This window comes from Bactrocera latifrons, unplaced genomic scaffold (assembly GCF_001853355.1).
Source record: "Bactrocera latifrons isolate USDA-ARS-PBARC rearing strain unplaced genomic scaffold, ASM185335v1 scaffold_34, whole genome shotgun sequence".
Lineage (NCBI taxonomy): Eukaryota > Metazoa > Arthropoda > Insecta > Diptera > Tephritidae > Bactrocera > Bactrocera latifrons.
The window spans coordinates 1,393,995-1,406,602 of NW_017536979.1; the positions used below are offsets into that span (position 1 = coordinate 1,393,995).

The 12,608-nt window shown below is 37.7% G+C and overlaps 1 protein-coding gene across 1 annotated transcript; it reads right to left on the reverse strand.

Annotated features, from left to right (window-relative positions):
- Positions 1 to 11,157: 11,157 nt before the first annotated feature.
- On the reverse strand, positions 11,158 to 12,212 carry LOC108971339 (farnesol dehydrogenase). The gene is made up of 2 exons (XM_018937327.1): positions 11,529 to 12,212; positions 11,158 to 11,461 (listed from the first exon to the last, which is right to left on the reverse strand). The coding sequence occupies exons 1-2, from the start codon at positions 12,099 to 12,101 to the stop codon at positions 11,285 to 11,287; spliced, it is 750 nt and encodes a 249-aa protein (XP_018792872.1). The 5' UTR covers positions 12,102 to 12,212; the 3' UTR covers positions 11,158 to 11,284.
- Between the last annotated feature and the right edge of the window lie 396 nt (positions 12,213 to 12,608).

The window sequence follows — 12,608 nt, forward strand, 5'->3', positions numbered from 1 at the left end:
TAATTGATTTGATCGTTTGAAAATGTTTAGCTGGCCCTTATAAATAGTTATATCATTATAAAAGGTAAATTTAAATATAGCTGCTAAAAGTCCAACGAATTCATTCCAATGGTTGATCTAAGAAATTTCAGGGCTATTACTATAGAATATTTGTAATGCGCAAATTTGAACGAAAGAGATCGGAGAAAGTACTTCTGTTCGCAGTTTAGCGCGATTGGAGATTCCAAGTGTAGCCAGGATCCTTCTCCACTGGGTCTTTCTAATGGAAAGGAGGTCTTCTTCTTCCTCTGTTCCGAGCGGTGGGTAAAGCGTCCTGTACTCTCAGAGCTGGAATAGTTTCATCCGTTGCCAATGCGCAAAGAACCACACATATTCCGCAGAACTCTCTCGAAAACTCTTAATGCCAACTCATCGGATGTTGTCACCGTCCATGCCTCTGCACCATAAAACAGTACGGGCATGATGACTGACTTGTAGAGTCTCGTCTTTGTGCGTCGTTAGACGACTTTACTTCTCAATTGCTTACTCAGTCCGAAGTAACACAGTCTATTGGCAAGAATTACTCTGCGTTGGATTTCGACCATTATTGTTGGTGTTAATACCGGATCCAAAGTTATGACTGTCAACAGTGAAATGGGAGCCTAGTCGCTAGTGCGACGACTGTTTGTTTGCTGACAGCAGATATTCTGTATTGTGCATTACGAAGTAATTTTTCATCATACTCAAGGTGAAAACCATTATTTTGGAAGTTTATGAAGAAGTAAAGCTATTTTGCAACAAATTTAATTCTATTGTGAGCCGTTCTGCAAGTCTACACCCACTATAATACGTCACATGGAACTCAGGGTTTATTAAATGCCTTGAAAAAAAAAGAATTTTTCTAAGAATTTGCCACTTCTTCACTATAAACACTTACTCCCTCACAACGTAGCCACCGGTTTCTGATAATTTGATAATGGGCGCGTGTGGGTGTTTGGCTTTAATGCTTCAACATTTCATGCAACATAAAGTATCAATTTTCGTCGCACAATTACGCGAGCGAAGCGCGTAAATTACAACTGTCAAAAGTGACACTTGCCGTGTCAGAAAGACAGCCACCGTAATTGTGTCGCGGCACGCAATCCAAACGGAGGAATTAGAAAGAGATTATAGACTTGAAATGTTATTACCGACACGCAGGCGTTTGTTTGTGCTCTTTTATAATTTATTATTTTTTCGTTAATAAACTGGCCTTTGAAAGCAAACCAATCAGAAAAAGGCCGAAATCATTTACGACCGCAATTTCCGCATTATTTCCGTTACATACTCACCTTTTGTGACGAAGCTAAGCTTTTTAGGCGCTTTTTTAGTCCTTCAGTGCCTAAGAACTTCCATATTCGTTTATTTGGGCTAAGAATCAATACATATCCCATATTCTTGTGTTTCTTGTAATTATACGGTAGATTGGCTGATGCGTAAGTTTTGTACTTGACATACCATTTCTTCCGCTAGATTAGACAAAGTACGATACGGCTATTATAACGGACGCCGACTTACAACGATGTGCATGTGTGCGGCTAAATAGTTTTCGTAACTGGGTAGACTTACTTCGAATGAATGAAGTGTGCTTTTAATATTTATGAGCTTTCCGGCGTCTAAAATAATAACGGTCCATTTCATGCATATATCGGCGTATGAGAATTCTTAAAAATTTAACACCTAATTCTAACGGTAGGTTGTGATAACAATATGTTTCGCTTACACTTTTGCGTTGTGTCAAATTTGGATATTAGTTTCATTTTCATTTTATTATCAAAACCTGTCGCTCTGTAGAAAGTGTAATACTTGTTTGCATGGCTATCTGATTCTTATAGTTTTTTTTGTTTTCATTTTTACATCGAGGTTCCGACCTTCGCCCTTCCCGCGTTAGCTGTGCCTTAATTATTGAAACTTTATTTAAATATGCGTAAAGTACTATAACCATCCTCATCTCCCCAGAAATAACAAATATTATTGCTATAAATTCCAAACTCTTCACAGCTGTCGAAAATCAGTTAATTAAGCAGTGTACACTCAATCAAGTTGAATTCAGCTCCTAATTGTAAACTAAAAATTGTTGTAATAGCATTGAGGTAATTTAAACTTGAACTTTACACCTCCATGACGCTTCGACCGACAAATGCTTGCCGACGAAATTGACAAAGTTCAAGACAAGCCAAGTCAATACAGAATATTCTCTGTCGAGGAAGCTGTATTTTCATTTGGTGCAGCAGCAAATTGGTCTGCGCCTGCAAGGTCTGAGAGAAATCAGCAGAAATTCAAAAACTGTTGATGCAAATATACATATGTATATGTTAACGTGTGTGTGTGTTTATGTATCTTTGTTTGCCTTGAATTGTGTGTAATTTAGTTTGGCCGTATTTATTTATATATACTATTTGAACCAAACTTCTGAGGACATAATTGGAGGAAAGCAAGAATGATAAAATACACGGGTCAAGGACAAATTAATACCTTTTGCTATATTTATATGGTAGAGCATATGAGTAACAGTTTCGTGAGAGGAAATGAATAATATTTGCAATTTAATAGAAAAACTTATGTGTATGTAAAACGTTAATTTCGATTGCAGCGACACAATCCTTCACAAATGAAAAAGGATCCTTACAAGAAGTCGATTTTGATTGGTCAGTTTGTGTGGCACCTATGTATAAGTAAATAAAACACAAGGTTTGGGTTAATTTATTTTTATTTTCTTACTACGTAGGACGTCCGTTCGCTACGATCGAGTTTTTACAACTGCACCTGAAAACCTAACACGCATCAAATCTACTTGCCATCACCTCACGTGGCCTGTCGCATGATTCCGTAATACTGATTCGGCAACTCCCACGGTTTGGGACTGTTGGTGTTGTTTGCTACTGGCAAGCGTTTCCGTTGTTATGTCTGCAACTTGAGTCTCGCACCTTTGATGTTTTTGCTTGCTCTGCAATCACATTCATAACTGCATCTGTTGTTGTGGGCTACAGTGATATATTAACTTATATGCCTTAGTGACTCTATCTGAAAAATTTCTACGTTAATTGTACCATTGTCTTAGAAATTAAGCCATGTCAATTTCTTGAAGATATCTCATCAAATGAAAAAACTTTCCATACAATCACTTGATACCCATCTTTTAGTTTGCATGGCAGCTATAAGCCATAGTGGTCCGATATCGGTGGTTCTGACAAATGAGCAGCTCCTTGAGAGGGAAAAGTGCTTGTGTAAAATTTCAGATCGATATCTCAAAAACTGAGGTACTAGTTCGCGGATATACAGACGGACAAACATTCGCACATGACTAAATCGACTAGGCCAGTAATTTTGTACAGTCTTCGACGTCTCTGGGCGTTACAAACTCCGTGCCTTAATATGTCCCTGTTCAGGCCATAAATATTTATCAAAATCAGAAACATATTTATTTAAAATGTTATGTGTTTGTTCTGAGAGAAACTTTTCTGTATTCATACATAAGTGCCTAGTTTACAACATGTCTTAAGTGGCATGCAAAACCACTTAAGTTGATTTTTGCTATTTCAGAAATAAGCGATGTCATTCAGGTATTACATATATAAATACAGACATAGCTAAAATACGCATCTATATGAATTGAGAGAGCGTTTTATACAAGAAAAAAGTTATTAAAAAATTGACTTAAGAGACTTTTGAAATAATCAATTGAAGTATTCATATTTTGATGCTGCTATTGCACTTCATTCGCCTGATGAACACTCAGTAATAAACAGTAAAAACATTGGAAATTTTTAAATTTAATTCGATTAATTTTTAACTATGCATTGTGTGTTGATTATGACGCTGGTGGCTGTCAATGGCCTGGTATTTGAGACAAAGCATTTGACAACTTCTCAATTGACTTTGACAGTTGACAGTTGACATTTACCTATAAAATATCATCACTCATATATATATATGAATATATATAACCTGAATATTTATATATAAATATATATACATATACCGAAGTATTTACTTATATGAATGCATGTATATGCATAGAAAAATTATAAAAAAAAATTTTACTGTTTATGTGTACCTATTTACCGGTTTTTCCAGAAGGGATGATATGTTTTCTAAATGTCGTTTCGGCCATATTTATATCTATTTATATTTTGTTCATTGTTTTCGGTTATGTTTCAAATTTTTCAACTTTATTATCAAAATAATTTTTCTCCAATTGCAACTTTTCGTACGCTTTTGCCGTTTTATGGTCGTAATAATCGTCCACCTGTGCTCAATCTTCGTCGAATTGTTGTAGAATTCGACCGTACATGTTCTCGAAGTTATAAAAATATAGCTGCCGTCCAAGCAAGCATTGCTGAAGATCGCAATTTGTCGATCTCAAGACGTTGTCGAGAATTTGGACTTGCATCCGTATAAAATTGTTCTCACTCCAGACCTGAAGTTATTGGATTACCGTAAGCTTCGTGAAATTGCTGATTTTGCCTTGAAATAACTTAAAACAACTTAAAAACGATAAAGATTGCTTTAAGAAAATCATCTTCTCCGATGATGCTTACTTTCGTCTGAGTGGTCCGGTAAATAAACAAACCTATCGATTTTGGTGCGAAGAAAATCCCCAGATTATTCATGAAGATGCTTTACATTCATCATCGGTTCGTACTTTCTTCGAAATGAAGCTGGTGGTACTGTCGCTGTCACTGAAGAGCGGTATATATCGATGATAACCAACTTTTTATGGTCGCAATTAGAAAAAGTGGATCTTGACAACATTTAGTTCCATAGTTCCAACCGAATTATTGTGAAAAAAGTTTGGAAATTTCATTACATTCACAAGAAGTTGTGATTAAACACCATTCAACTACTTCTTGCGAGGTTATTTGAATTCATTGGTCTTTAGTAATCAACCAGATTCAATATTTAGAAGTCAATATTGAAAGTGCTATTCATGTCATAAGAATGGATGAAAAAATTGGGTTCACCGAGTTCGTTCCTGTAAAAGAAGTCGTGGAGGCCATTTGAAAGATATTACATTCAGAACTTGATTGTATCGATTGCGCTTCACATAACATGAAAACAGTTGAATTTTCTCAACAATTAGTGTGTGTGCTGTTAAGAAATCATATCACTCTTATCATATCATATATCTATGTATGGAAGTAAACTAGGCTAACATTACAGTTGAGGCCGTGCGAACTAAAAAAATAAATAATTAGAGAATAAATTGACATTAAATTGCTTCTTAAAGTCGTGAAAAAACAAAAGACACAGCGAACTTAAATAGAACCAAATATATTCTTAGCACTGAACGGCAAGCGCATGCATGTGTCATAGCTGAATATATGTATGTACATATGTGTGAATACAATGCACATTTCTATGTTTAATTTCGCCTTCTAATTAATTTATTTGTGTTCTTAACTCAAAATTTCAATCCAAACTTTCGCTTGATTATCCAGCATTTATTATTCCGTTAGTTGTTGACTCTTGCCTGTCAACTGCCTGGCTTGCCACACTCCCACACATGCACGTGGCGGATATGTAAATCGCAAGTGCATAAAAAATGAGCAACAAACGCTGCAAATCGAAAGGCAATGAGTGACAAGCAGGCGAATCCATGGCCTGGGTTGTTTTGTGTAAACAGAACAGAATTGTTAAATGCACTGCATACTTTCTGGCGCGGCGCAATCTTACAAACATTGCAACATTGCAGTTCGGAGTCAAGTAGGTGGGAAGAAAAGCGTTGCTTTTGCTTTTGCTTTGCACAGCCACACTAACACGCGTATGGCATGAGTGTGCAATTTTCACTTGCCTCATTGCTGTTGCCCGCTTTGCTTCGCCGTCTTTTGCTGCTTAGCTTGGTTGGCTTTTGACTCGCCTGAAGTTAATGTGGCACCCAAAGTGAGTCAAATGCAGCAAGGTCGAGTCATACGAGTATTTTCAGTGGCAAAATGGTTGGGCGCGTTTGGTAGAGAGCGTGTGTGTGTGTGTTGGTGTGGCGTGCCACATCGCACAGCTGAAGAGCTATAAAAATATTTTTGAATTTCATTTTACGCTTCAACTCTGACTTTCGTTGTTGATTTTGTGTCTTCATTGCTGGTATGGGCACATGGCATGCGGGTGTGCGTATGTGTTGTTTCCATGATTTTGAGAAATTTGGAAGACATTAAGTGCTATTTAAGTTGATAGCTGCACTTTTTATGCTAATGACATTATAATACTGTCAAAATGTAAGGTTATGTCATGCAATCGGAAATTTTATTTTTCGATTTTTTATTTGGATTATCTGCGTTAAATTTTGCTGTTGTTTGTATCCGGTTTTCGCAACTTTATCGCTATAAGTAGATTTTATTTTTAAAATTTTAAAACAATTTTCTGCATTTTTTTCCATTTTAAATGATAATTTTTTCCATTAAAATTTTCTTTTTTTGAAATTTAAATTATATTTTTTGAAAAAAAAAAAAATATTCTGTGAGAAAATATAAAGTAAGGTTTTCTTAGAATCAGCGTAGAAGAAACTTTAGGACAAATTATCAAATATTTTGCCAAAAAAGTATCAATCTTTTTCATGTTTAAAGTGACTAAATTTTTTTAATTTTTTCTTTGTTCGTTAAAAGTATATTTTCTCTTTGTTCAAAGTAAGTTTAAATGCATTAAGTTTGACACACATAGTTTTAAATTTTCAGTTTTATTTTTCCCGAATAAAATGCTTCGTAAATGGCAATCGTTCGATGACAAGCTATACTAACCGGCGACACACGTCAGCAGAATGGGTCTGACAGATCGAGAAGACTTCGGGAAATATATACAGCAAGTCACCAAGGAAACAATGGAGCAGCTCTTGTGAACTTGGCAAGTGTACGCTGTAATCATCTGGAGTCAACACAATATGATACACTGGAGAAGGTATCAATAGTGAGGTCACAGAGTCTGTTGAAATTCGAGTCAAGCACTGGCATCCTGAAGGAGGGAGGAGTACCTCGTGGACCTAGTAACTGAACTCCATTTGGTTGCAAAAAGAACCAAACTGGTCTATGCCTGGCTCATTAACCTACCAGATTAACCTAACCTAACAAATTTTAAGAAAGCGTAAAGTTTGGCAACTGTCAAAAAGGGCTTCATCGAATAGATGAGATAGAAGGTCACCCTTTTTTGCACAGATATATTGTCGCGAATTCTAACACTCTTATATATTAACTAGCACTGCATTTATGGCACTTTAATGTAGAAAGTTATTTTCAGGAGCTTTTCTTTGAAAATGTTAATAAAGCAACAAAGTAAGCGCCTCATTAAACCTTTTAATTACCCAACTTAGGTGGGGTAATGACTCATTTAAAGTTCACATGTTCATACAAGTTCATAATTCATATATATATATGGATGTATATATGTAATGAGCTGGTGAGATTAGCTCACAAAGGTATCATATACCGTACTCCTTTTAAGGCCAAAAATGTCCAACAAATGTCGCGCAAAATAAAAAAAGCAATACACACCGCTATGACTGGCAAAACTGTATATATTTACATTTTTCTCATATTTCATAAACCAAATTACGCGGCTGCCAATTTTTTTATTGGCGTGTGTAGCAGTGGCTGTGCGTGTGCAGGCGTTAATGTGAAATATCGCCGTTGTTCTTTGGCCTTCCACCTATGCTTCCTGAAAATTTCCTTTCTCCCTTCCATGCGCTTTTTTCGTGCCAGCTTTAAGGGGCTATACCAGTGTGACCATTTCAAAAAATTTTTTTTTTTTTTCGATAGTTTATATATTCAAAAATGTCTTTTGAAATCGGGAAGGCCGTATCTTGAATAGTTTTCGGATTACAGCGTTCTAAAGAGCGACCGCTCGGAGGTATAATGATATATGAGTGAAACTTTAAACGCGTTTTTCTCGAAACGACATTTTTCAAAATTGCTGACATCATAACTCAACAAGAAATTTACCGATCGACTTCAAATTAAAACTGGGCATAGTTGAATGCATTTGCTATGCAATTGAAAATTGTGAATTTGGCATTAAAAAAACGACAATTTTTCGTAAAAACAAACGATTTTTTTTTTTCAAAATTACGGCATTTTCTTTATATTTGATATTTTTCAAAGATCGTAGTTCACTGTAAGAAAATATATTTAGTTTAATACACATTTCGATTTTTTTTGTTTCAGCTACTCATTCGACCGGAATCATGCCAGCAGTTGAGGCACTTTTTTCGGCACTTCTGCAGACAGCGCATAACTCAATATTTTTTTAATACAACTAAAAATATACTTAATTACGTCCATAGAACGTCGAAACATTCAATCTAATACTTTCTTTTAAACAAATTCAGGAAAATCGCCTAATTTTTCATGCGTCACACTGGTATGGCCCCTTAAGCACATAACCTGAATTCGGTCGCTCGTCATGGTGTTTCGAGCGTGAAAACTGCGCAACAAAAAGTGCCGCTTGCCTCACGGAGCACAGGAATTTCCGCGCGCAAGTATATGCGCTTATGTGCGTGCTGGCCACATGTGTGGGGCAGGTGCAGGCGCAAGACCGAATTTCAAAACTCATTAAGCCCGAAGAACAGCGAGCGGAAGGCTGCGTGCAGAACCCACAGCAGTCAACCTGCGTTAAGCAACCTTTTCGACTATGACAGGGGTCTAAAAAAAACCCAAAAAAGAGCTTGAAAGCGTAGTCAGCTGTGCACTGCTGCGTGTATGTGAGCGTCGCGCAAGAGCGCACATTGCATAAAAAACCATGCACATGTACACCCTTCGCACACACAACCGCAGTTTGAGCAGTAGCTTCCAGTAGCTAGTAAAAAACGCCGCTCACACACGTACAGGCGCTCGGTTAGGGATGCAAGGCGCTCTCTAGTAGGCAACAGGAAGCGATTACTTTTGCTTTTCGGCAGCTGAAAAAGTTTGCTTTATGCTCTGTCATTCAGTTTTTATATTTTACTTTTATTTTTCACATTTTAATTAAACTTGATTGCACTTAACTTCAGCGCACACATACGTACATGCATACATGCAGCGTGTCATATTTGCGGATTGTCTTCGTGAAGGCTGTCAGCAGTTTAACCCTCACGCACACATTATCCCATTTATTATCTATCATAACTCAATATCGGCGCACACATCTACGCAATTTCACCACTTTGCTCATTTTCGAATTACACTCGCATACACAAGTATGCCCCGACATGCGTGTAAATTCCGGGAGTTGTACATTTTTCGTGGATCGATATATGTTTGAAAGCTTGAGCTCCTTCTGAAAATGAGAATTCACAACTCCTGCGGGCTTCTCTTGACAAAGTTAAACATTGGAATTTCTTAGCATTGTTTGCAGCGAAATATTTTAATTAAGATACTTGTTCGTTCAGTTCCACAAGCCTAGGCCCTCAGGCCCTTAGATGTAGTAAATTCCAACTAAGTGCGCGTACAGTATGTGTGTGAATGTATCATGCGGCCAGATATGGCAGCCAATACAAATTTTTTAAAATTTTGTTTCTTGAGTTTAATTATTTGCTTCATCGAGCAAATAGAAGAAATGAATTTTTTTTACTAAAATGGTGAAAATTAAAAAAAAAATTGTATATTCTATGTTTTTGAAGATTTCAACTTATTCAAAAGTGTTCTATATCTTTCGACAATTTCACTAAACTGAGCAACTTATGGCTAGACCAAACCCAACAAAAAAACCTAACAAAATTAACGACGGAGACGGCCAATTAACTGAGTCATTTCGTGAGGTAAAATGTTCACCAAACTTGGTTTGCAATAAATCGTTTGTGACATTCGCTGTGTGGCTTGTGACGCCGTCCTGTTGGAATCAGTTATTGTCCAAGTCCATTTCATCTAATTCGGGACAAAAATATTCGGTTATGATTGGGCGGTAGCGATTCCCATTCACAGTAACATCCGGGTCTTGAGCATAGCGGACGAAGTACGGTACAATGACGCCATCGGCCCATAAACCTCACCAAACCGTAGTTTTTCGAAATGCAATGGTGACTCATGCAGTACGCACGAATGTACTTGCACAGGAATGAAGAATTTTATCGATATTCCAAACCGTTTTTGTTTTATTATAAAAAAACTTTTGTCGCGTTCTTATTGAAAACCCCGCTCTCAAAGTTGAGGCCACTGATTCCGAGTTTCGATAGTAAATTTTAATAATTTCGAGTCGTTGTTGGATCTTTCCATGATCAAATAACAAACGTTACTGAAGAGAAATGTCAAAAGAGTGGAAAAATATGGCGTCCTTTGATATCCCTATCGGTCTACTTTTGTAGTAGTCTAGTCTTATCAAAAGTCTCAGAAATATCGAAACAAGCGCGACGAAACTCGCATAACCTATATTCTTTTTTGTCTCCATCTTATCGAAAATCTACACAATTTGTACACAATTTCTGGAATCAAGTGGAATGTGCTCACAGAAGATTTTCATAGACTCGAGTGCACATTTTGGCTAATTTCCCTTTTAAATATTTTATTTTCATCATATTTTACTCTCTAATACTATGTTGTTATAAATTGTGTGTGTATGTATATAAACAATGCTGGGAAGCTTTTCTGCAAATTCCGGCATTTATTTGTTTTTAATTAGTCCCTTCCAGAGGCCTGCTGAATAATTTAATCGCTTAACTGACATTTATTGCCGATAGAAAAGCCAACACAACTCAATTGTTGTATTGATTAGATTGTTGTTGTGATTGTACGCGTTCGGTCAGCCGCACACGCCTCCCGCTTTTCGTTGTATACAATTCCGTTATCGCTCCCACTCACGCTCTTTCTCCCAATTTTTCTCTCCATCTCTCTCTTTTTCTCTCTTTTCGCACGGCACTCCAGCTCTGTGTGCCTCCAATTAATTTCACGTAAATCGCTTGTTGCTATTAATTTGCTTATTGGAGCGCATTCATCGCACTTATCGCCCAAAAACAATATCAATGGCAACTACAATAGCAACAAACACGTAATTTTATGATTATCAGGTGATGACAGTTTAATGACTTCATCAGTCGAACACAATCAACGAGCGGCCGCTTCAAATTAAATAGACTTTGTGTGGCCAGTGGCGCAGAGTATGCATAGTAAACAATTGAGCTACGTCTACACAATAACAAAAACACCAAATAAATTTTGTTTATAACGAAAATAAACACGGCATGAGAATGAGAGCTGGAAATTTGTGCAAAAATGTGCTAAATATATTTATTTTGATATTTACATATGCATATAGGTTTATATATGTGAGTGTTTGCGCACATTATTTTACTCCCCTTCCTTCATCGACTACCTTAGAACCACTCGCCGACAGCACGCAGCGTTATCTCTTGTACTTGCGCGTGCGGGGGCGTGGAGAGCGCATAGATTACTGCATTGGCGATATCGGCGGCCTGGAGTATAACATCACCTAGCTGAGCTTTCGTCTCGTCCGGCACGATTTCGGTGGACACCCAGCCGGGGCTGATATTCTGAAAAATCAAGAAACAATCATCATTCAAAAACTAGGGTTCTCCAATATCATATTTGTGCACTTACTGTCGTCTTGATCTTCGTCTTCAACGTGATCAACTCCTGTCGGCAAATCTCATTGACCGCATTCAGAGCGAACTTCGTCGGTGTATAGACGTTTAAGCTCGGTTCGTCCTTACCCGGATTGTAGCCCGCTAGACCGGCAGTACTGTTGATGAAAATTAAGTGACCGGGATAGTTGCGCTTTCGCATGCTTTTGAGCGCATTTTGCAAACAATAAATCGAGCCCATCAAATTGGTGTTGACCACATCACGTATATCGCTAACTGACATGTCGACTAGGTTGCCATCGCGCAGTATGCCCGCATTGCTGACGAGTATGTCGGTGCCACCCAGTGTCTGTTCGATCCAATCGAAGGCCTCGCTGACCTGCTGCTCCTGCGAAACATCGCACTGCCTGAAATGGAAGAACGGTTGCTGTTCGGTAGGCAGTGATTGCTTAAGCTCCTCCAGGCGGTGTACGCGCCGCGCCAGGCCCACCACTTTTATGCCAGCAGCCACAATCAACTTGGCACAGGCCGCACCAATGCCCGAACTGGCGCCGGTCACGACGGCTACACGATTTTGCCAGCGATTCATATTTTGGCGAATTTACAAGTTCCCCTCTTGATCAATCTAATTAAATCGTTTGCTAAGTGCTGCGCCGAGAGAGTACCAGTTGCGCGTGCTGTGTAGCGGCTACTGAATGAGGGCTGGTGGCACAACTGTGCATTTGCAATGTTTGCGAGCACAAACGACAACTGATAAGCTGATTAGCGAAGAGTGTTGCTGCGCAACACACAAACGACATGCATGTCTTTAGTTGTTGATTACCAGATTTATTTGGTTTATTTTTCAATGTACCAAAGGGACGCATATAAAGCGACAGACTCAGTTGTAAGCGCACAGTGTTGTTGTTTCAGCAAAAAAGTTGTGCAGAAAATTTAATGGAACACATTTTTATTTTAATTTCATAGTTTTTTATTTTAGTTTTATAGTTTGGTTTCCTTTTAACGGCACTATTTTTTGAACGTTGAAAATTTTAATAATTGGGACCGTTTCAAAAAAGAACTAAAATATAACACCTTGAGATACCCGATCAAATTC

Bases quoted from the DNA above. Each gene is read 5' to 3' on its own strand.
- LOC108971339 (XM_018937327.1), bottom strand. From the start codon at position 12,101: ATGAATCGCTGGCAAAATCGTGTAGCCGTCGTGACCGGCGCCAGTTCG. The intron at 11,462-11,528 runs GTAAGTGCACAA...TTGATTTTTCAG, and splicing joins AGACGAAGATCAAGACGACA to AATATCAGCCCCGGCTGGGT.